The following is a 22,622-nucleotide window of genomic DNA, read 5'->3' as shown; positions in this document are numbered from 1 at the left end:
TCCCCAATTTGGATATAGAGGGTATGGGACACTGAGGGTGGACTGAGGGCCGCTGAGGGGGAGCCCTGAATCAGCCTCGGAGGAAACTGGGGGCCTTGGGGGCAGCTTCTCGTTCCCACTGGGGGGATGGAGGGCTTCTCACTAGCTGGAACACGAGGGGTGGGGGCACTGGGGCGATCTCCCTCCCAACCCAGGGATATTGGGGAGCTCTTAAATTCTGGATAGCGGGGACCTGAGAGGGAGGACTAGAGGGTCCCCGATCCGGAACCGAGCTACCTTGAAGGCACCGGGAAGCGCTTCATTCCGGGAGGGCGTTCCCACGGCCCGGCCCCGCGCTGGGCTGGGTGGGGGGTGCGGCCGCGCCCTGGTCCCGGCCCGCCTCGGGATTCGGGGTCTCTCGCGCCCTCGGGGACCCGGGAGCCCGGCGGGAGCGGGGTCCGGACGCCGCCGCCTCCGCGGGCGCGCGGGCGAGCGCGGGGCTTTATGCGCGCAGGGCGGCGGGGGGAGGAGCCGGCAGGTCGGCCCCCGGCGGGCCCTCCCCTCGGCCGTCCCCGCCCGCCCGCCCGAGCGGGGTCGGGGGAGGGGGCAGCATGGCCTGTCCGTCCGGCCCCCTTCGCCGCGCTCCTCATCTGCCCCGCGCCGAGCGCTGCCGCCGCCGCCGCCGCCGCCGCTCCGCTGCCCGCGCCGCCCGCGGCTCCCGATGGAGACTGACGCGCCCCAGCCCGGCCTCGCCTCCCCGGACTCGCCGCACGACCCCTGGTACGGCCCGGCCCGGCCCGCCCCGGCCTGCCCGGCCCGCGCCCGCCCCGGCCCCGCCAACATGGCCGATCCGGGTCGGGCCGGGCCTCCCCGGGGCCCGGGCCCGCGCCCCCTGCGCCCTGGCGCCCGGCGCTCACGCGGGCCCTTTGTGTCTCTCCTCCTCCCGCAGCAAGATGTTCATCGGGGGACTCAGTTGGCAGACTACGCAGGGTGAGCGAGCCCGGGAGCGCCAGCCGGCCAGGCAGGGCACCCTGGACCCCCCGGCGCCCCGGAACCGGACACCCCAGCCCGGCCCTGCGCCCTGCTGACCCCGGGCGCCCCCGCGCCCTCTTTCGCGCCCCGCCCGGGGACCCCAAGAGCGCAGGGCGATCGGCGTGCGCGCACGGCCCAGCGGGTGGAGGGGAGGAGATGAGGGGTTCAGGGGGCATCGGGGGGTGGGCTGGGCCCCCGGGACCCGCCGGCGGCAGCGCCAACTCCGCTCGCACCTGCGGCTCAAACTTTTGTGAGGCGGCTCCCGGAGCGGCGGGAACCCGGCCGGAGCCGTCCCCCCTCCAGCCCAGCTCGGCCCTCGTCTTCCTGGAGCCCCCGTGGGCGCCAGGAGGCTCCACGGGAGCCGGGTGAGGGCTTGGAGGTGGGGGGGGGGGCAGTGGAGAGCGCGCAGGCTGCTCGGCGCGGGGGCGGCCGGGCCGTCGCGGGGTCACCGGGGGCAAAGGACGGGGGAGGGGGGGAAGGGCGCGGGGCCCGAGCTGGTCCGAAGGCGGGTGTGTGGTTACAGAAGGGCTGCGCGAATACTTCGGCCAGTTCGGGGAGGTGAAGGAGTGTCTGGTGATGCGGGACCCTCTGACCAAGAGATCCAGGTGAGCCCCTCACCCCCTCCTCCTGCTCCCGGCTCGCCCCCCTCCACCGCCACTCACTGCCTTGTAACCATCTGCCTCTCCCTCACTACGGCGCGCAGGGGTTTCGGCTTCGTCACTTTCATGGACCAGGCGGGGGTGGATAAAGTGCTGGCGCAATCGCGGCACGAGCTCGACTCCAAAACAGTGAGTGGCCCTCAGGGCTTCGGGGGTCCTTTGGGAGAGGGAGGCCGCCGGAGGAGAGGGTCAGGTCTCTCCCCAGGGGACAGTTGGACGGGGTCCTTAAGGAAAGAGGGAGTTTTCTGAGTAGAAGGGCTGCCAAGCTCTGAAACTTTGTCACTGGAGTCGGGGGGCAGAGGGAGGAGAAAAACCCCAGGCCTGCGGTGAGATGCTACATCCCCCAGCCCCTCCCTGTACCTACTAATCTTGATGCCTCACAGAGCAGCTTGGGGTGGGGCTAGGTCCCTCCCCTAGCCCAAATTGGGTGAGTCAGGGTTGCAGTGACCCACCCCGTGGCTTCTCTGGACTCTAACTAGTATTTGGCTCCCCACCACCACCGATCCGAACCAATGGCAAAGCATCACTGAATCCCCCCTCCCTCTCCCCCCCACTCCTTTGGTCTATGAGCTCCCCGCTTTGTGTGGAAGACGTGAACCTGCTTTGCCCAGGAAGGGATTTATGAGGAGGGAACTGGCTTGCCTGGAAACAACCCTTCTGAGGGCTGGATTTGAGGAGAAGCTGCTTTTTTGGCATTCAAACTCCTAAAACATTTTACTGCTGTCCCACTGCTCCCCAGTGTCTTGGGCCCTCCAGGGGGCGCTGGCCCAGGCCCCTGCTCTAGGGGAGAAGGAAAAGGAGGAAGTCCGAGGAGGGGTTACTCTGTGATGGGGTGACCCGAGGCCAGGGGACCAGGACAGTGTGATCTCTCTCCACACTCCCCCACTGTCCTCCAGCCCTGGGCCTCCCTGTGCTTGGGTCAGTCACTGGCTCCTGTTTACCTGCAACAATAGCTGGTTGTGCCCAAGAATTTGCTAAATTACCGCCTGTCCCCAGCTCCTGTTATCTCTGCCCAGTGGCTCCCACTCCTGCTTGCAGTAATGAGCAAATGAGGCCAGGCCTCAACTTTGCCGGCTCTGAAAGGATCTTCTTGGCGCAGACTGAGTGACCCAAGCTGGGAATGGAGAGACAGTGGCCTATTGTTTTTGGTGATTATCTGCCATCAAGCTGCCAGTTCTCCTACCATCCCCTGTCCTCAGAATGCACTGATGGCTTCTGCAGCGCTCAGGAAGCTGAGATTTAGGGACTGGGTCTGGGGGCAGGGTGGGGTCATGGAAAATTGATAAGAGAGAAGGGGGAAGGAGGGTGTGATGGGCATCCTTCTGAGGTTTGGGACTCAAAAAGGCAAGGGCTTTGTGTTTGGCATTCTCTGGCCTGGGAGAGAGGGGTGGGGAGGGAGGTTTATTGTGGGGAGTCTATTTTGGGTTCTGACTTTCACCTTTTATTTACTTGTTGGGTTTTATTTATGTTGCCAGCTGTGAGTCAGAGTGGAGGTGGGGTGTGTCAGGGATCGGGTGTGCGTGGGTCTGTGAGACGTGGCTTGGGTACCATCTCCCCATCAGGGTCTGTACAGGGGGACTGTTTGAGGTGCTCTGGTGGCTGGGGAGGCTGCTTCCAGGAGAAAAAGAAGGATGAAAATGTCCGTAGAGGTATGAAATCACACCTGCAGACAGGGGAAATGGGCAGTTGTGATTTTCCCTGGAGCCCAGTGGAACTTTGGGAGAGAGACGGCATTGCCCCAGCATGGATTTTAGAGGCTCCTTCTCTGTGGGCAGATCCACTGGAGAGCCCAGAGGAGGCTGGTCCCTGGTTCATGCCATTCAGGCAGAGAGGAACCAGAGCCGGTTGCTTAGAACGAGGCTGAGTTTTGAACAGAAGGAACTTTGGGAAAAGATAGATCTTCCCTGCGATTGGCTGGTGAACTTCTGAGTGGTATCCACCCATGTGGGTGGCAAGAAGCTCTGGAATGACCAGGCCCCATAGGTCCTGCCTTGATCACAATGTCTTGTGGCCTGGCTTCTGCTGTTTATCAGTGTGAGTATATACCCAGGAGCACCCAGGTGCATCTTGCTTTTCTCCTTTGGTTGTTCACAGCCAAGGGCAAAGGTGGCCCGCTGGTAATAGCACCTTTGTTTGCGCAATGAAGGGCAGTTCACAAAGGGCCGCTTTCACCCATGTTATCTCATTTGATTCCCTATGGCTGCCCCTGGGAAAAGTGGGTGTGATTATCCCCACTTTGCAGATGAGGGAACTGAGGCTCAGAGGGGTGAGCAAGTTACCAAGATCACAGGCTTGGCCGGGGCTCAAAGTTTCTGAGTCCAAGTCCCGTGCCCTTGTGCGTCACCAAAGCCTGCGTTCTGATTCACCCCCAGCCTGGCTGCATTATCAGGGAGCTGTTTGCTTGCAGCCTCGAAGAAGGCTGTTAGATGTCAGTAGTATTGGGGAAACAGAACTGAGTCCATTCCTGGTGATTTATGAACTCTTCTCTTGAACCAAAGAGTATTTCCATCCACTAGGCTTCCAAAGTCTGGATTACATGCCTCACCTAGACTGGTATCATCTGTGTGAAGTCGGTTAGGTGAGGAAGGCCCTTGAATACCTGGTGCTTGAAGAAGTAAGACTTTGCTTACTTTGTTGGGGTTCCTGCTGCGAGCTAGACACCTTGCCAGGTGCTTTGTAAGCATGATCTCAAGTAGTCTGCAGACGACCCCTTTGAGGTGGGTGTTACTATTTGTCCATTTTGCAGGTGAGCTTGGCCCTGAGGCTCAGAGAGGTTAAGTAACTTGCCCAACGTCTCACAGCTGGGAAACAGTGCAAGTGGGATTTGAACCCAGGAGCCTGGCACTGGGGCCTAAATGCTTAACGACTACACTTTTCTGCCAGAGGCTGTGGTGATTTCTGTCCTGTGTCATCTCTGTGTCCTGGGATGAGAGAAGTCCACAGGGCTGAAGGCTGTGGGGTCACCCATCTAAACTGTGATAACCAAGCCCCTTTACCTCTCCCTTCTCTTTCAGATTGATCCCAAGGTGGCCTTTCCTCGGCGAGCACAGCCTAAGGTAGGTATGTCCATGTCTGGGAGGAGTGTGTTATCACTACGGGCAGTGATTTTCCCAGCATTCTCTCCTATGGGAGATGCTTCTGGAACCTTCATTTGGAGTGTTATGGGAATAGACTGGGATGGGAGGAGGGAGGATTCTTAATGTCCTTCGCTCTGTGGATTGAAGACATCCTGCATCTTTCCATCTGTGCTCAGGGGTGGACTGGGAGGGGGCTGCATGTGTTGGGAGAAGGAGGAACCCCTCAGGGGATTCATTGTCCTGTATTTGAAGCCAGTACACTGTGGACCCTGAGTCGAATTCTGACCTCATAGATCACAGCCTCTAAACCCAATACCCCTGGGGAGGTCAAACCCAGGACAAACACCCCCTGAGGCTTAGCTAGAGTCAGGCCAGGGAGCTATCTCTGACCCCCCCTCCCCATCACCTTTCTATCTCTGGGGGTTCGGTATGTTCAGCTTGCAGAGGGGGAAGGGACCATGAGGTTGGTTACCTGTTGTCTTTCAACTTGGGTGAGTGGCTGCCCTCCCCGTGCTTTCTTTACCTAGTGCTGTGGCGAGTTCTTTTGGGTATATGGAAAACAGAATTCTGAGCAGTTGAGCAATATAGCATTCAAAACTTTTGGTGCAGGGTAAGGGCCCAAGATTTTATTCCAGGTCCCAAGGCAACTAGCCAGATCTTAATTTTTAAATGGTTAAATATAGGGGACAGGAAGGAAGGCTGATTACAGTACAGGGAGCCAAGGACCCCTGAGTCTGCTGACTTAACTTGTGTCCTAGGACTAGGTTCCTCTCCAGAAGATCTCAGTTTCCCCCTTTACAAGGGGGTTGGCAGGAGCCAGGATGCTGCCCAGCTCCTGTCACAGTGAAGGAAGAGGGACAGGTTTTAGGAGACAGGAAGGGGACATCTCTGGAAGGGTCCAGCAGAGGGCCTGAAAGCAATTATGGAGCAGGTATTCGAAGGAAGCCGCACCAGGGAGCACATGGTCGGAATTGGGTTAATTCCATTAAGCAGTTTGGTGACAGAAGGTGCTTTAGTGTTAGGATGGGGCTGGGAATTGCTGTGGATTAGCCATGCGCTCCTGGGGTAATTAGGACCATGTGTTCTTCCTAAAACAGGGCTGGGGCCACAGGGCTGCCGGAGGTTGGGTTGGGAGGAGGTTGATGAGGAAAATGTCGGCATTGAGTTCAGGGGAACCCTGTGATGGGCCTCAGTCTCTCCCAGGGGTGCTGGTGGGGTCTCTGAGTTACACTGTGGGTCTGGGTCACTAACCCGTCCCCTTGGTTCTTACAGAAGGCATTTTCCCCTACACAGACTCCAGGGAGGGAGGCACACTCAAGTCAGCCAGGGTGTGGGGTGCACAGCTGCCCATGACAGGCCTAGAGGCGGGGGTCCAAGGGGGAGCTCGTTGGGCGGGGGCTTCCGAGTCGCTAGGGCCACAGAGAGCTTGTCAGCTGGCGCCCTGGCAGGAGGGCTCGAGCCCCTGCTGGTGGCAGTAGGCCACAGGACTCAGATGCCCACTTTCTCATTCCCTCCCCCTAACAGATGGTGACTCGAACGAAGAAGATCTTTGTGGGGGGGCTATCAGTGAACACCACGGTGGAAGATGTGAAGCAGTATTTTGAGCAGTTCGGGAAGGTGGGTCAAAACTGGGGGTGCCTGCTGGAGGTGCTTTCGGGGGCTGTGGAAGCCCTGTAGAATTGGTCAGTATCAGGCAGAGTCCAGCCAGGTCATTCCAGTCCCTGCAAAAGGTGAAAAGGCGGCCGGGTCCTTTTTGTGGGTGAGCCCAGGCCAACCCACAGTCCAGGCTTCTGTCCTATCTGTGGGCCTCAGCCTCTGGATGCATCCCCGGGGAGAGAAGCCACATAGTAGCTGTCTCTGTGGTTGCCCTTCCCCTGTGTTTTTCTCTTGCTTATCTTCATTCTCCCAAGGGAGGCTGCTCTCCCCTAGCCAGTTCAATCCAGTCACCCCTGGGCCTCCTGGGAGTTTGCACCTGTCCAGGCCACGGGCGGTTGCACCTTCCCCCACTCCTTCCTGGTAAGGATGATAAGGAGGCAATAAATACGACTCCCAATTGCACTCAGCACCCTGCTTGCACAGGTGGGAGCTGGGGGAGGTGCTGATCCCCTAGCTATTTGGAGGGAGACTGAGGAGAGCACCCTAAATTTCTGATCAGGCCCAGCAGATTGGCTCTCAGCTCTGAGGTGCATTGAGCTTAAATTTCTGGATCGTTTAGTTTACGAAGGAGATGTGGCATCATCAGACAATAGGGTGTCCCCAGGAAGGTGAGTAATGTGAACATCAAGGTCCCATGGGGATATGACCAAGAGGGGGCCAAGTTTTAAGTCTAGGGGTGAAGGGGGGCTGCTGTGCTTAGTGTCAGGGTTCCTGGTCTTCTCTTACATGAGACGGGCTACGGGCTGTGTCTCCACCTTGCCATCAAGGCATTTTTCAGTTGCCTGTTAGGCAAAGGGCAGAGGAGAACCGCCCCTTGGAAATGGGATGTGAGCTAGGAACTGGGTGGGTTTCCAGGGCCCGGTCTCCAGGGGAGAAGGGGAGAGGGTGGGAAGCCCCCTGGCCAGCGGATGCTGCAGGCGTGGGGGCCACAGGCCTAGGCTCAGGCGCCTCCGTGGGGACCGGGGTACAGGACTGAGGGCAGGTCGGCGGCCTGGGCCCCAGAGGGAAGGGCGCTCCTGGGAAGCAGCAGGCCCGCTCGGCTCCGGCGGGGTGTCTTTGTGTCTGAGCGCCGAGCATTAGAGCTCGCACTAATCTGATCCAGCAGCTGTGATTGGAGGCCGCCTGCCCCCGGGGCCGGCGTTGCCATGGCAACCGGGCCCCAGGAGAAGCCGTCAGCGGCCGCGTCTTTTGTTCGGGCCTAAATCGGCGTTGGCATGTGAAACCGGCCCGGGGAGGCCAGGGGGAGCCGGAGAATAGGCTGCCAGGGAGCGAGGGGGACAGCCGGGAATGCCAAGGGCCCCGCGGCGGGGGGCCCCCCGCCCGGATCGAGGGGCCGCCGCCGAGGGGGGAACAATGGTCAGCCGCCATGGCTGCCACTCAGGCTTAGCGGCCGCCGAACTTGGCGGCTCCCACTGGTCAGCAGGCCTCGGCCGCCTCCCCTCCCCCTGCCGGAGCCCCCCTGCCCCCGGGTTCCCATGGAGACCAAAGCCTATTAAGGACACTGGGCTGGGAGCCTCCCTCCCCTCAGCTGGCCCCAGGAGGGGACACCAGTGGGGGTCCCTGGACCCCCAGCCACTTTCCTTGCTCCTTGCCCTGGCCTCAACCCCACTGCCCCACTAGGGGTCTGTCCAGCCAAGGCTCGAGTTGAAGGTTCTAGGGGGCCAGGAGTGGTGGAGTTGGAAGTCGGGTGGAGGAAGGCAAGAAGGGCAGTGGATTTGGGCTAAATCAGTTTGTGGGTCAGGCACAAACTCAAAGCTGTGGGATTAGGGAAGAGGGTGTGGCTTTTACTCATTCATTAATTCAAAAAATAATTACTGAGCACAAGTCAGGGTGCTCCATAGGATGGTCATCACCATAACTGACACATACTGTCCTCATGGTACCTTCAAAGCAAGGGGTGTTGGGCTGCTTGCTCTCTTGCTTTGCTTCTCCCCCATGTGACTGTAGGCAAGCCCCTCCATAATAAAGGTAATAATAGCTGTTACTTATTAAGCATTTACTGCAACCAGGTACTGTGAGTTCGTGTTACAGTGCTGTCATTTAACTCCTCCATACAATTGATAAACACCGTTATGCCCACTTTACAGATGAGGTAACCTGAATCTGGAGACATAAAGCCACCAGCCCAAGGTTCCCCAACCAGCAAATGCAGGATCTTGGGTTCCATTCCAGCCTGTCCTACTTAAAGCCTGTATTTTTATCACAACTCTCTCTCCTTTTTGGATTTCTCTCTTCTATTGTTTAAGCAAGGGGGTGGGGAAGATGTGCTGAGCCCAAAGTGTCTGCGCAGTTTGGACAGTGAGGCTGGTTTGGGATTGGGACTCAGCGTGCGTCCATAAGGGTGGGAGTGAGAATGGCACTCCGCTGCAGGCCCCTGGAGCAGAAAGCTTTTTGGGAGGGAGGGAGGTGTCATTTCCCTTTGAGATTCTCCAGGGGCCCAGGAGCCTCCTGGCTTAGTGGGGTCCTGGTTCTCCCAGAGGGACTTCGGAGGCCTGGTGCGGCTTGGCGCCTAAGGAGAGCTAGAGGACCACCCTGTTCAGGGGCTGCCCTTGCCACTTAAGCAAGGAAGATGACAGGCTGGAAAGAGAGCCACGGAGAGTCGGGGAGAGACTGTACCCCGTGGCTTCAGGAAGTTTTCCTTCATCCCTCGGGTGTGTGATCATTTGGGGGAAGGTCAGCAGCTGAAGTGGGCTGTGTGTGTGGGTGGGGGGAGGGTATCAGAAGCAGCCCTTGATTTCCACCAAGGACAAATCAGACCTTAGCTTAACCCCATGAGGTGGCTGACATTGGCCCAAGAATTAAGAGGACAGGGGGGAAGCACCAGATGTAGGCAAAGGGAGGGAGATGGGACCGTGGGAGGGAAGCTCAGGCCTTTGGCTATCCATGTATCCAAGGGATTGCCTTGAGGGAGCAACAAGAAGAGGAGACTGAGGTGCAAGGGACTGGGAATCATGTAGACCATCCCCTTTCCTCAGCCCCCTGCCCCTCCCCCAGTCAGTGGGAGGCAAGCAGCCCAGGCACTGAACTCTACTTGCTTTAATTACAGCCTCTAGCAAAAGGAAACCTCAATTAAAGGAAAAGATCTGTACCAGGAGAGGGGAGTCAAGTCTGGCTGGAGTGGCTGCTGTCCTCCTGGCCTTTTGCAGAAAGGGAAGAGGCTTTCATTTCCCCGTTTTTTATCTTGCTCCCATGTTTCCTTCTTTAGCACCCACTCCGTGCCTCCTTCTTCCAGGCTTGGTCTAGGATTTGCTGTGTGACCTTGGGCAGGTGACTTCACCTCTCTGAGCCCATTTCCTTATCTACAAAATGAGGATCTTACATTGCAGGGACTGTAGAGAGTCTGATGGGGCAAAGTGTCAGGCAGGTATTTGGTGTTGCGTATTTGCAGGCTGATCCTTTGAGAATCTGGTGGTTGAATGGGAGGTGCCTTGGCATCCAGTTGCGGGGTGTGGATGGAAAGTGGTCCCCTGCACAGGGAACAGGTTTAAGACAAAGCCTAGCCTGGGCAAGAGGGGAGTGGGTGTGGGAGCCCCTCCTGCTGGGTTGTGGCAGGTCCCCTGGTATCCGGTGGGTCCACCATGGCAGGCTCTGTTTCAGGTGGACGATGCCATGTTGATGTTTGACAAGACCACCAACCGGCACCGAGGTGAGTATGGCCCCCTCCCCCTTTCCAGGCCAGGCTGGGGGCCTGTGGTCAGCCAGGGGGCTGCAGGTCACAGCTGCCCTTTCATCTTGCCTCCTGACATCCTATCCCCAAGGATCTGCATCCTCTCCCGGGCCTGGCCTTACAGAAGGCTTTTGTCCCGCCGTTTCCTGTGCTAGAAACTTGCCCAATTGCAGACACCCGAGAGGAGCAGAGGAGCAACCTCCCCCCTTCCAAACTGAGTCCTCCACCCCCGCCCCAGCCAGTGTCTGCCCAGCCAGTGTCTGCTGGGCTTACCTTGTCCCTGGTAACCAGAGCTTAGGCTGGGCAGCCCCAGGGTCAGGCCGACTCCACAGCCCTGGGCGGTCTGCTCCTGCTCCTGTCTCCCACCCCCACCTAGGACCTGAGCCCAGCTCCCGACCCTCCCCCTTCCCCCCCCCCCCCCCCCCCCCCGAACCTGTGAGCATCTGGGCCACAGTGTGCATTGCCTGGTTGTTTTTCTCCCAAGGGCCTTGCCTTCTGAGAAATCCCATTACAACCCCTGGGGCCTCCCCAGGAGGAGGTGGGGTTGTTTCTCTGGTTGCTCTGGGGCTTTGGGTGTATTAGCCTGTTTGGGGATTGAGGTATGTGCTGGTGTGTGTGTGTATGTTGTACGTTTGTACCTGTGCGTGTGAGGGTGTCTACGTCTGAATATTTATATGTGCCTGGTTTGTCATGATAACTATCCACATGTAGGGGGGCCTTCGTGAGCACTGCCGAGTATTTGTGGGGCAGATGGGTACCGAGGTATACGTGTGTGTGTGCGCCTCTATGTCATGTATATGTGTGACTGTACAAACATATGTTTGGGTGTGCACACTTTTGTGGAAATGTAAATAAGTGTTTGTGTGTGTTCTTTCTTCCTTCTTCGGAAAGCACCTGAGAAAGAAAAGGCATGTTCATCACTGCTATAATGTTTTCTAATTTGCTGTGTGACCTCGGGCAAGTCCCTTCACTTTGCTGAGCCTTGGCTTTCGAGTCTGTAATTGGGGAGCTAGGAATCCTGTCTCAGCGGGTGGGTAGTTGAGAGATTCCCAGGCTTTTGTTAACTCTCAGGAATTTGGCCTGTGAGAGCCGTGGTAGTGTTGATATGACTCAGGCTGGGTTTTGACCACAAACCCTGGTTTTGTCCCTGCCTTTGCCCTCTAGGGTTCGGGTTTGTCACGTTTGAGAGTGAGGACATCGTGGAGAAAGTGTGTGAGATCCACTTCCATGAAATCAACAACAAAATGGTGAGGGGGGATTGGATGGGTGGAGGGGCAGAGAGGAGACGGGATGCTCGGAGGTTCTGGAGGCAGGCAGAGGGGCCTCACGGTCAGTGGGGCACAGCCAGCTCTCCCACCCTCTGAAAATCTGTACAGGAAGCCAGTGTCTCTTGGTGGTTAAAAAGCACGGCTGGTGGAGTCAGAGAGACCTGGATTAACATCCTCACTCTGCCGCTTGTTAGTCTAATCATTAGGCAGATGACTTCCCCGCTCTGAACCTCAGTTTCCCCAACCGTCAAATGAGAGTGGCAATACTACCTCCGTTCTGGGGTTGGTGTAAGCTACTACTGTGTGCAAAGCCATTTACATAACCTCTAGCAGCTAGCGAGCACTCCATAAGTGGGAACTATGAAGTTAATGATAAGGAGGCCTGCCAGGGAACAAGAGGGTCTGCGACCCTATGTCTGTAGGAGGAACTGACCATCAGGTCTCCTTGCAGGTGGAATGTAAGAAAGCTCAGCCAAAAGAGGTGATGTCGCCGACGGGCTCAGCCCGGGGGAGGTCCCGAGTCATGCCCTATGGAATGGACGCCTTCATGCTGGGCATCGGCATGCTGGGTATGTGCTAGGCCTGCACCTGTGGTTACTTCCTGCCCGGAACTGCTCCCAGGGCCACCGGTGGTGGGGGCGGGAGGGGGGGGGGGTTGGTGACGCGTAGGTGTCGCATCTCCTCTGTGGTCGGCCCTCCTGTATGAGTCATTGGGCGGGAGTGAGGACCAAGGAGCTCAAGTCTTGGAGCCAACCCAGGGTGGGGTGATTTGGTTATGGGGTGCTGCCCTCTAGTGGTAGCCAGAAAGTGGTCCTTATTAATTGATCCTTCTGTCCATCTGTCCATTTGTTCATCCATCCATCTCTCCAGTAGTTATTGAGTGACTATAAATGCTGGGAACTATGCCAGAAAATACAACAGTGACTTTCCTTGGAGTTTTGTGGTCTGGCAGGGAAAACAAATTAAGAATATAAATAAATAGGGTTAGGATGGAGAAGTATAGGGTGCCAAGAGAGCATGGTCATAGAGAACATGACCAAGATTTGGAGAAGCCAGAAAGGAAGTTACATTGAAGCTGAGTCTGTGGGTTGGGTAGGTGCTAGTTACAGGAGGTCAGGGAAGAAGGGAAGGGTAAAGTGTTCCAGACAGAGGAAACAGTATTTACAAAGACCCAAAGACTTTTGGGAAGGCAAAAAAAGAAGGTGGCTGCTCCTTGTTCATTCAACTAATATTTATTGAGCAGATTCTGAGAGGCAGGACCTGCCCTCCTGGGCTTCCCCATCAAGTGGGAGACAGGAGTCAATAGGCAATGATACCACATAGTGCTTGGAGGCTGTGGGAGGCCCAAGGAGGCACCCAAACCCACCTGGTGGTCAGGCAGGCAGGCTCCCTGGAGTAAGTGCAGGTTGCCAGGAGCCTGGGAAGTTGAGCGGGGGTCAGCAGTGCTTGGGGCCTACAACTGAGGGTGGAAAATCTGAGCTGGGCCTCCCAGGAAGCTCACAGTCTCCCTGGAGAGACAAGATGCGGACACACAGAAAGAGAACAGTACAAAGGAGTCTTTCTGCCAGGTATGGGGGGAGGGGTGCTCTGGGGATTCGGCGGAGGGGGCATGGTATGGGCTAGAGGATCAACAGGTAGAGTGGGTGAGGAGAGTACCCTCCAAATGGGGCACTGTCTTCTCTTGAAGTTTTAACTTTTTATTTGGAAGTAATTTCACACTTTCAGAAGAGTTGCAAAAATAAAATAGTACAAAGAGTATCCATATGCCTTTCACTGGATTCACCTGTTAATTTTATACCCCATTTGCTTTATCATTTGCTGTCTATGTGTGTGTGTGTATGTGCATGTGTGTATATATATACATGCATATATACATACACACATGCAATACACTCGTGATTTTCCACTGAATCATTTGAGATTAAGTTACATGCATTATGGCTATAGCCCTTTACCCTTAAATACTTCAGTGTGTATTTTCTTTTTTTTTAATGTTTATTTATTTTTGAGAGAGAGACAGAATGTGAACAGGGGAGGGGCAGAGAGAGAGGGAGACACAGAATCCAAAGCAGACTCCAGGCTCTGAGCTGTCAGCACAGAGCCGGATGCGGGGCTTGAACTCACGAACGGTGAGATCATGACCTGAGCCGAAGTCGGATGCCTAACCAACTGAGCCACCCAGGTGCCCCTTTCAGTGTGTATTTTCTAAAACTAGGGGTATTTTTTTTTTCATGAAGCCACATTATATCCAGCTCATACATTTACGTTCATACAGTATTTAAATCTATTTTCCAGTTTTATCTGTTGACCTAATAATGTTCTTTATAACATAGTTTTGCTCTCTCAAATAAGACCCAGGCTAGAATCAGGTATTGCATTTAGTTGTCCCATCTCTTTAACCTCCTTTGGTCTGGAACACTGAAACTGTTTTCTTTTCAAGGTAATTCATTAGCTGGTTTCACCTCCTTTAAAAAATAACAACAAAAAGAAGTGACACTGGTGGTTAAGAGACTTGGAACCAGTTAGCTCTGAATGTGAATCCCAGTTACACTATTGTTATTCACTCTTATCACTCGCTGTTACTCGCTATATGATTTTTCTTGTAAAGCCGCACATATTTATTAGATGCATACAAGTAGCAGGCACCAGGAACTTGTCCTGGAGATACTACAGAAATAAAAAAGATGGGGGAAGACAGAAAATCAGCTCTTAGAAAACCCTGGGGATGAGTTCAGATAATGATCATTGGTGCTATCGGAAAATAGATAAATATTGCAACTGATGAGAGGGAGGACTCTTGTGGAATGACCTCTCCAAAGAGGTGACATATGAGCTGAGACTTGCACAATGACAAGGACACAGTCATGGGAAGACCTGGGAGAAGCGTGTGTGCTCCAGGCAGAGGAAAGAGTATGTGCAAAGGCCCTGAGGTGGGAAGGAGCTTGGTAGATTTGAGAAAGAGTAGAGAGGCAAATGTGACTGGAGAAGATTGTAGATGACGAGAGGAAGAAGGCAGGAGCCAGAGCACAAAGCATCTTGGTACGGATTTGGATTATTCTTAGCCAATGTGTCACCTCTCTGAGCCTCAGTTTCCCTGTTTGTAAAATGGGTCTCCTAATAATACCAGCCTCTTAGGATTCCTGTGAGGCTTAAGGAGAGGATATGGTGTGCAATGGTAAGCACACTTGTGTTTGGTAAATTTGACTGACTATTACTTGTGATACAAGGTGGGGAAGGAAGTGGATGGCTCAGATCCTTCTCCTCTGAGCAGGGTCTGAGCAGTATGTGAGGCATCTGACACTAGCCCACTTGCCCTATCAGGTTACCCTGGTTTCCAAGCCACAACCTACGCCAGCCGGAGTTATACAGGCCTCGCCCCTGGCTACACCTACCAGTTCCCCGGTAAGTCCTGCTTGGTGTCTCTCTGCCGCCAGCATGTCCCCGGTTCCCGGGCAGTCTGACTCCTCAGGGCGGTGTCTGGGGGTGCATGGCTGGGGGTGGGGGTGGTCTGCCTGCTGGAGGCTTGGAAGGAAGGGCATGTCTGAGGAAGGAGCACCCCTCCCCACCCATCCCCTCCTCACCCCTTCCCTAGAAGCTGGGGGCTCCCCCACCCCCACCCCACGTGGTCTTGCATGGCACGATTCTCTCCCAGGCTCATCTCTGCCTGCGTCTTGCCTTTCTCTCCTCCTCACCCCGTCCTGAGTTGCCACTTCCACCAGAGAAGGCATCAGACTCATTCATGGTGGAGGCCTCCCTGAGGGCCAACGCCGGCTGTGTCTTTATGGACATGCTTATAATGACCACGTGCTATGCTGAGCTCCTTCAAGGCCAGCAAGACCTTTTGCGACCCTGAATGCTGAAAAACAATTTAAAAGCCTGACGATCACCACCCTCATTTGTAATTCAAAATAAAAATAACACTAGACCTTAGAATAAGTGGCAGGAAGCCCAACAAAGTTCTGAATTTTGCCATGATAACTATTCAACGTTGTTTTCTTTGAAATATCAGATATCAAATTTTTGCAAGCTTTTTTTTTTTTTTTTCCTGGCCTTATTTTTTTTAGAGGGTCCCTAAGCACTTGCATTCTTTGCCTTTCAGGCTGTCTAGCTTAGAGTCCTTTCTGTACATTATGTTGTCTAAGCCTGACAACACTCTCGTTGGGGAAGTGTGATCATCCTCCTTTTACAGTTGAGGAAATGGTCTCAGAGAGCAAAAGTGACTTGCTAAGAAGACCCACCTAGAAAGTGGTGGAGCTGGGAACCCAACCTGAGCCTGACCTGCTCCAGGGTCATTGTTTTTTATCAGTGCTGCCTCCCCAGCTCCTCCCCCTAAAAACAAAAACAGAAACAAACAACAACAACAACAACAACAACAACAACAGTAAAAGAGGAGGATTCTGGAAGGTGTTTTGGTGCAATGTCAAATCTTTTAAGAAACACCAGAACGGAAGCTCCGGCATTGCCCCGTGGCCAGGGTGTAGGGGGCAACTCTGCCTACTCTCTCTCTCTGTCTCTCCTCTGTGTCTTCTCCACCTTTGCCTGCTGGGGACCGTGCTCTCCCCATCCCAGCTCTCGGGTCCTGTGCATGGCCTGTCCCCTACCCAGTGTCCCTGTGGGTGCATTTGTCCTCCCTGGGCCATGCCCCAGGGGCCTCCCCTGTATCTTCCTAAGCTGTTTTACGTTTCATTTTAGAATTCCGTGTAGAGCGGACCCCTCTCCCGAGCGCCCCAGTCCTCCCCGAGCTTACAGGTCAGTCGCTCGGATTTCGTACACCTCACAGGCCTCATGGGGAGAAAGAGAAGGACCCAGGGATTTTCCCCGGGGAAAGCTAGTGGGACCCTCTTCTCCTGCCCACCAGCCCTCTGACTGTGGGGATACAGCAGACTCTGCCCAGGCCCTGGCCAGTCTGTGTAGCTACTTGGCCCTTAAGGGTGGGGCATAGGGCCAAGCCCAGCAGATGGAGGCAAAATCACTCATTCATCCATTTGGCAAATATTTATCTAGCGCCTCCCGTGTGCCAGGCACCAAGTAGACTCTGGGATCCAGCCGTGAAGAAGCCAGGGTCTCAAGCTCAGAGCAGAGTGGGCCGGGTGGGGACTTTGACAGACTTGTGCACATGCCTCCACTCCTTGCCAGCCGACCTTTGCCAGGACGGGATGCACACCTAGTACTTTCAGATCTCAGTTTCCAAGAGAAGCCAGGAACCCAGCTTTTGCTTTGGAATGGAGTTTCCCATCATTTTCAAATGTTGGCAACAAATTCCAAATTGTTAAACCACTGCAGGCCAAATGAAACCTATTCGAGGGCCAAATACAGCCCCCGGGGCTGCCCATTTGCAACTTCTGAGCAAGTGGATGAAGGTGCTTGGCCATCAAGAGCCTTTTCTCCAGCTGCAGCTTGCGCTTGGGCCAGTCAGCTCTGCTCTGGAGCAGGGGGGCCGAGTCCAAAGGGAGGGGAGGGGTATGTGCAAATGAGGTGGGCTGCAAGGGGTTTCTCTGTTCAACCTGCTTCTTTCCCCACCCCACCCTAGACTCTCCCCCCCAACCTGGCCGTGTGTGGAGGACGTGAGCATGGATGCTGCTTTAGATGAGACCTTCCTTCCAAGGGGTGCCCAGGGGTCCCTCAAAGTGGGGGGAGGGGAAAAAACAGGGGGTGAGGAAAGGGGAGGGAGTAAAGCGTCCTATAGGTGGGGGTGGTAGTGGCCCTTCCCTGAGCAGAGTTGGGTTCGACCCGCGATGAGGGGTTGGAAGCGGGGGTTCCTTTCTACTCATCTAAGAGCTTTGTGTTGAGGACCTACAGTGTGGGACACTCTGCCAGGCCCTGGGGGCACAGCAGGGGCAGGACAGAGCCAGGCCCTGCTCTCACAGGACTTGCAGCCTAGAGAGGAAAACAAATACTTATATAAATGAGTAATCCTTTAGAGTCGTGAAGCTCTTGCTCCGGTTGGCCATGCTGACTTTGCTTTGTGGAAATGCCTCAACAGACCAGGAACCAGACCTCAGAGCCCAGCCCCTGCCCTTAAAGAAGTGAGAAAGAAATGTCCCCTCAGCAGATAGCTTGGTGCAGGGGAAGGGGTTTCCCCTGGAGGTGTGGGGTCTGAACTTTTCTCTTGCCTTCAGGAGACATGGGTATTTTCCTTCACGCATTCAGTAGAGATTTATCATGTCAGATGCTGTTCCAGGCAGTGGGGATACCACAGTGAATGAGACAGACAAGGCCCCTGCCCTCCTGGAGCTGGAGAAAGACAGCAATAAACAAGTAGACAACCAAACGAATAAAATACTTGTGGAGGGTGAGAAGTTCCATGAGGAGAATAAAACAGGGAGATGTTCCAAGGCCTTGGGGCCAGGGGCAGGGGGCTGCCTTTGCGAGGATGGTCAAGGAAGGTGATGTCTGGACGAGGAGCCAACTGTATGGCTCTTAGGCAAGGTGACTTCACAGTGTGGGAACACTGCGGTCCCAGACTTTAAGCCCCCAGACCAAAGGCCTTGCCAGGAATTTTCAGGAGCCATTTCCAGGTCCCTAGCCCCAGGTCCAGTTCCAGTTCAGGGTCAAGGTCACCAAAACAGTCCCCAGAAGGTGCATCTTGGGATGGGAGACAAGTATTCCTGAGGGCAAACCAGCTCAGAAGATCCTGGCTCTGGGTGGGGTTGTAGCCTGAGGGGCTGCAGTGGCAGAGCCAAGCAGTAGGGGGCGCCCACCACCCCAAGCCAAGGGAGCACCAGGTTCAAGCCAATGGCTTATTTAAAAAGAGGTTCCGGAAAAAAAAATAAATAAATAAATAAAAATAAAATAAAAATAAAATAAAATAAATAAAAAAAAAAAAAAAATAAAATAAAATAAAATAAAAAGAGGTTCCGCCCCCCCCCCCCCCCCCGCCAAAAAAGAAGAGGGAGGTCCCTTTTAGGGGCGCATGGCTGGCTCAGTCCATAGAGCATGCGACTCTTGACCTTGGGGTTGTGAGTTTGATCCCCTGGATGTAGAGATTTTTTTTTTTTTTATCTTAAAAAAAAAAAATTAAAAAAAAAAAGGTTTCTTTTACTCCTTCGGCAGACATTTATTAAACACTACTGTGTATAAGGCACTGTGGAGGCGGACTGGAGGTAGACAGCAAACAAGGGAATAGCAATTATCTCTGTGTCTGAAGAGGGGATCTGAGAAAAGGGGGCTAGAGGAATTGGGGGGAGGTAGTGGTCACTTCTGGCTGGGTGGCGGTCAGGGGAACCCGGAGGCAGGAAATTGGGGTGCACACAAGCTACTGAGGGCGTGCTCTCAGGAGAGGGACAGTGAGGGAAACAGGACAGGCAGCAGAAGGGTTGAAGCCAAATTGTGGCCTTGACTGGAATCTGGCTTCAGCCTGATTCCACAGGCAGCTCTGGGGCACTCACCGCACCTCAGATAAGGTCCCACCTTGAGGCAGCAGGCCTGGCTTCTTGCACCCCATGTCAGTCAGTCACTGGCTGCAGTCGGCTGAGGTTGGGATGAGGGCTGTAACCTCCCGGGGACCTCTGAGCTAGGTGGCCCCATTCGGCGGCCAAGGGCACTCTCTGGAGAAGGGGACATCGCTCAGAGCAGCTGGGGGGTGGGGGGTGCCCCGCCCCCACCCTCTAGGAGTTTTATGTGGTTCATATGTGTCCCTTGAGTCCAGGGGGGAAACCGAGGTTCCATCCATTGCTAGGAGGCCATCCGCTCTCCCACCTTTCTCCATCCATTCCGTGGGTCAGGGCATAATTGGTGGCCCAAAGGAGTTCTTTCTGCCTTGGCACTGGAGCTGCACCGACCCTCTGAGGTGGGGTAAGGCTGGAGAGACGGCCCAGAGGGGGCCTCCGTTATCCACCTCCGTGCCTTCAGCCACCACACTGAAGTGACCATACCTTCCCTTTTAGCCATTCCTCTCACTGCTTACGGACCAATGGCAGCAGCGGCGGCGGCAGCAGCTGTGGTTCGAGGGACAGGTAAGGCCTTCTGGGATGCAGGAACCTGACGAGGGGTGGCAGAGAAGTCTAGAGGGAAGGGGAGGTAGCCACTGCCACCCTTTTGCAGAGGAACTTATTCATTTGCTCCACAAACATTCACTGAGCACATTCCTGGTGAGCCAGCCAGGAAGGGGACCCCTTGTCCTCAGCTTACAGGCTGGTGGGGGCATCAGGTTTTATTACAAAGGCAGTAAATTCTGGAGGATGATTCTGCTCTGCTGGGGGAAGTCAGGTCCTAGGGAAGCTCACAGCTGGAGCCTCTCAGGAAGGCTTCCAGGAGGAAGGGGCTCTTAACTTCTAATTTGAAGGCAAGAGGAAGAAAAGTGTCCCCCAGGGAGGTCAGTTAGCATTAAGGGGGAGCACAGGAATGGGGAGTGGAGAGAAGAAGGTAGGAGAAACCAGGTCCTGGGGAGACATGGATCATTTAAGCAGTGGAGTGATGTCGCTTTTAGAAAATGCACTCAGCTGCAGCATGGGGAGAAGTCTGATGGGGCCCAAGAGGGGAGGCCTGGAGGCCAGTGAGGAGGCTGCTAAATGGTCAGACAAGATGGTGGGAGTGGATGGACTTGGAGAGACCTCCAGGAAGTGGACCCACAGGCCCTGCTGGGATGTCGGGTTGAGGGAGAGGGAAGGGTGAAGTCAGGGTGGGTGGAACAGGTTTGAGGGGGTGTTGTGGGGCAACAGTGGGCGCCGCGGCTATCACCGTCTTCTTTCTGGGTTGCCAGGCTCTCACCCCTGGACGATGGCTCCCCCTCCAGGTTCAACTCCCAGCCGCACGGGGGGCTTCCTGGGGACCACAAGCCCTGGCCCCATGGCCGAGCTCTATGGGGCAGCCAACCAGGACTCGGGGGTCAGCAGTTACATCAGCGCTGCCAGCCCCGCCCCCAGCACCGGCTTCGGCCACAGTCTTGGGGTGAGTGGCTGGTCCTGGAAGACTCAGAAGTTGGAGGAGGGAGAGGCTTTGTCTTTCTGTACGGGCAGAAGGGAGCCAAGGGATGATGGATGGAAAAAGAGTGTCACCTAGGGGGAATAGTTGGGGGGGGGGGGGGGGGAGTCATCATTCAGTGTGCCGGGCATGAGGCTCTGGGGACATCACGCAGACTCACCATCTCTGCCCACCCAGATTCTAGCTCAGGAATGTCCTAATTTTAACCAGGGTACTGGTAATATACAGATTCCAGGCCCTACCTGCGGTGGAGGTGATATGCGCAGGGCTACAGAAGGGTCCGTGCTTCACCCTTGGTCTGAAGAGAGGAGCCCCGGGACCTTCTCTGCTTCCCTAAGAATCCAGGAATCAAATTTTTTTTCTTCCCAGGGCCCTTTGATTGCCACAGCTTTCACCAATGGGTACCACTGAAGCAGGAGACAGGTGGCAGGAGGTGAGGAGGTGGGCAGGGGTCGGGTGGGGGTGGCCCTGGGCAGGCTGATATGGGCAGCCCAATCTGGGCCATAGACCTTGTCCCTGCCTTCATGGAGCCCACAGTCCGGGGAGGAGACGGAACTTCCAGCAGCGGTCAATGAACCTGAAAAGCTGCTCCACCCGCTACCTAAAAAATGTAAATGAAAAACACAAGGCAGCACATACTACCTATCAGGCAAAGAGTTTTTAAGATTGCTAATGCCTGACATTGATGAGGGTGTAGGGGAAGCAACGTGTAAATTGACTCAGGGTTTCCAAAGGGCGGACTGACACTATTTATCTAGATTTTAAACATTCATGTCTTTGACCCAACAATTCCACTTCTAGGCATTTATTTGAAAAACTGCAAGGGACTGGGGCGCCTGGCTATCTCAGTCAGAAGAGCATGCGACTCTTGATCTTGGATCATGAGTTCAAGCCCCACGTGGGTGTAGAGATTAAACAAAAAATTTTTTAACTGCAAAGAACTGATATGCCCATCAAAAGGAGAGTGTTTAAATAAATTAGAGCATTTCCATACAATGGAATATTACACAGCCATTAAAACAGGATACTGTCAGCAGATATACACATCCAGAGAGTGTGAGAGAGATAACTCTGTACACACAGTCATATGAGGATACTGTGTGAACCTGGGACCTTTCCTTCCTTCCTTCCTTCCTTCCTTCCTTCCTTCCTTCCTTCGTGCATTCATTCAAACAACTAGTTATTGAGCCCTGTTTCAGGAAAGAAGGGTGTATGAGACAGATGAGTTCCCGCTCTCATTCTACAGACAAAAATCAAGCGAACAAATGAGATACTTCCAAATGATGTGAGAAGGGGTTACTTCAAATTAGAGATTCAGAGAAGGTGTCTCTGAGAAGTTGGCAATAGAATAAATCCAGTCATTGAAAATCTAGGGAAAGAGCATTACGAACTGGGAACAGAGCCTGCGAAGTGTGTGAGCAAAGCTCTTCTAGGAGAGGCTACCTGTGTTCTGGGGACCCTCAAAGAGAGGCTGGGGTGGGGAGGTGGCAGGTTGCCACAGGGTCCCCGTAACCATAATCTCCTGCTGTGTTCCAGCGCCCCAGCCTGCAGCTGACTGAGGACCACAGTGAGCCAGCGAGGGGGCGGGGACACCTCAGCCGCAGCCGCCGCCCCCTCCCCCGCAGCGACTCGGACCGCTACTGCCTGCCCCCAACTCCCTGGGCCCGGCCCCTGCCCTGCTGCCCCGGACAGCGTCTGGCTCCCCTACTAACCTCCTCCCTCTCTTCCGCCCTTGGCTTCCCTCCCCACCTGCTCCTCTCCTGCCCGCTTTTATTTATTTTGGATTAGCCGGTTGCCCCACCCCCACCCCTCTGGTTCTCCCCTCTCAGGTCTGCGCCCCTCCCTCCCTGCCGCGCCCCCATAGGACCCTCCCCCCCAGAAGGCTTTTGTATTTGTGCATAGCTAGAGTGAGGGCGGAGGGGGTCTGCTACAGGCCGCAAGCCCTACGCTTGTTTTTTATTCTGATTTCCCCTCCTTTTCTCTTTCCTTTTTTTTTTTTTTTTTTTTTAAAGAAACCGTTTTTTAAACTATTTCTAGGTTTGTGAATGTGAAGCCCCAGGCCGTAGGGGGCCAGGGGCCAGGTGCCCCCCACCAGCTGAGAACAAAATGTCTATGTGGGTGTGGGCTCCTGGCCACCTCCCTCCAGCCCTGGAAAGGAGGACAGGGTTGTGTAGGCCAGGCCAAGCCCCTGGAACCATCCCGTCCTGTATCATATGTAAATACTGTGAGGTGAAGCCCCTTCCCCTCTCTAAGACCCCTTGGGGGTGAGGGCATCGCCTCACCCCACCCGGCAAAGGTCTCCCCCTGTGTTTCTGTCTCCTCCTCAGACACCGTTACTGTAAGCTTGCAGGCCTCAACTGTG

General features: G+C 55.0%; 1 protein-coding gene across 4 annotated transcripts; it reads left to right on the top strand.

Moving 5' to 3' along the window:
* The first annotated feature begins 651 nt into the window (after positions 1 to 651).
* MSI1 (musashi RNA binding protein 1) lies at positions 652 to 22,013 on the top strand. 4 transcript variants are annotated; one of them, XM_042962777.1, is made up of 15 exons: positions 652 to 759; positions 929 to 969; positions 1,535 to 1,616; positions 1,715 to 1,799; positions 4,685 to 4,726; positions 6,272 to 6,364; positions 10,001 to 10,049; positions 11,235 to 11,317; positions 11,790 to 11,907; positions 14,660 to 14,740; positions 16,031 to 16,087; positions 19,225 to 19,293; positions 20,073 to 20,227; positions 20,630 to 20,693; positions 21,797 to 22,013. In XM_042962777.1, exons 1-14 carry the CDS (start codon positions 701 to 703, stop codon positions 20,669 to 20,671), a joined length of 1,056 nt encoding a protein of 351 aa, XP_042818711.1. In that variant the 5' UTR covers positions 652 to 700; the 3' UTR covers positions 20,672 to 20,693; positions 21,797 to 22,013. The 4 variants fall into 4 exon arrangements, with proteins under 4 accessions (XP_042818711.1, XP_042818710.1, XP_042818714.1 ...); XM_042962776.1 differs by having other exon boundaries at positions 20,040 to 20,227; XM_042962780.1 differs by lacking the exon at positions 16,031 to 16,087.
* Positions 22,014 to 22,622: the final 609 nt, after the last annotated feature.

Source organism: Panthera tigris, chromosome D3 (genome assembly GCF_018350195.1).
Source record: "Panthera tigris isolate Pti1 chromosome D3, P.tigris_Pti1_mat1.1, whole genome shotgun sequence".
NCBI lineage: Eukaryota > Metazoa > Chordata > Mammalia > Carnivora > Felidae > Panthera > Panthera tigris.
The sequence above is the reverse complement of the archived record's forward strand: the minus strand, read 5'-3'. Positions and strand labels throughout refer to the sequence as shown.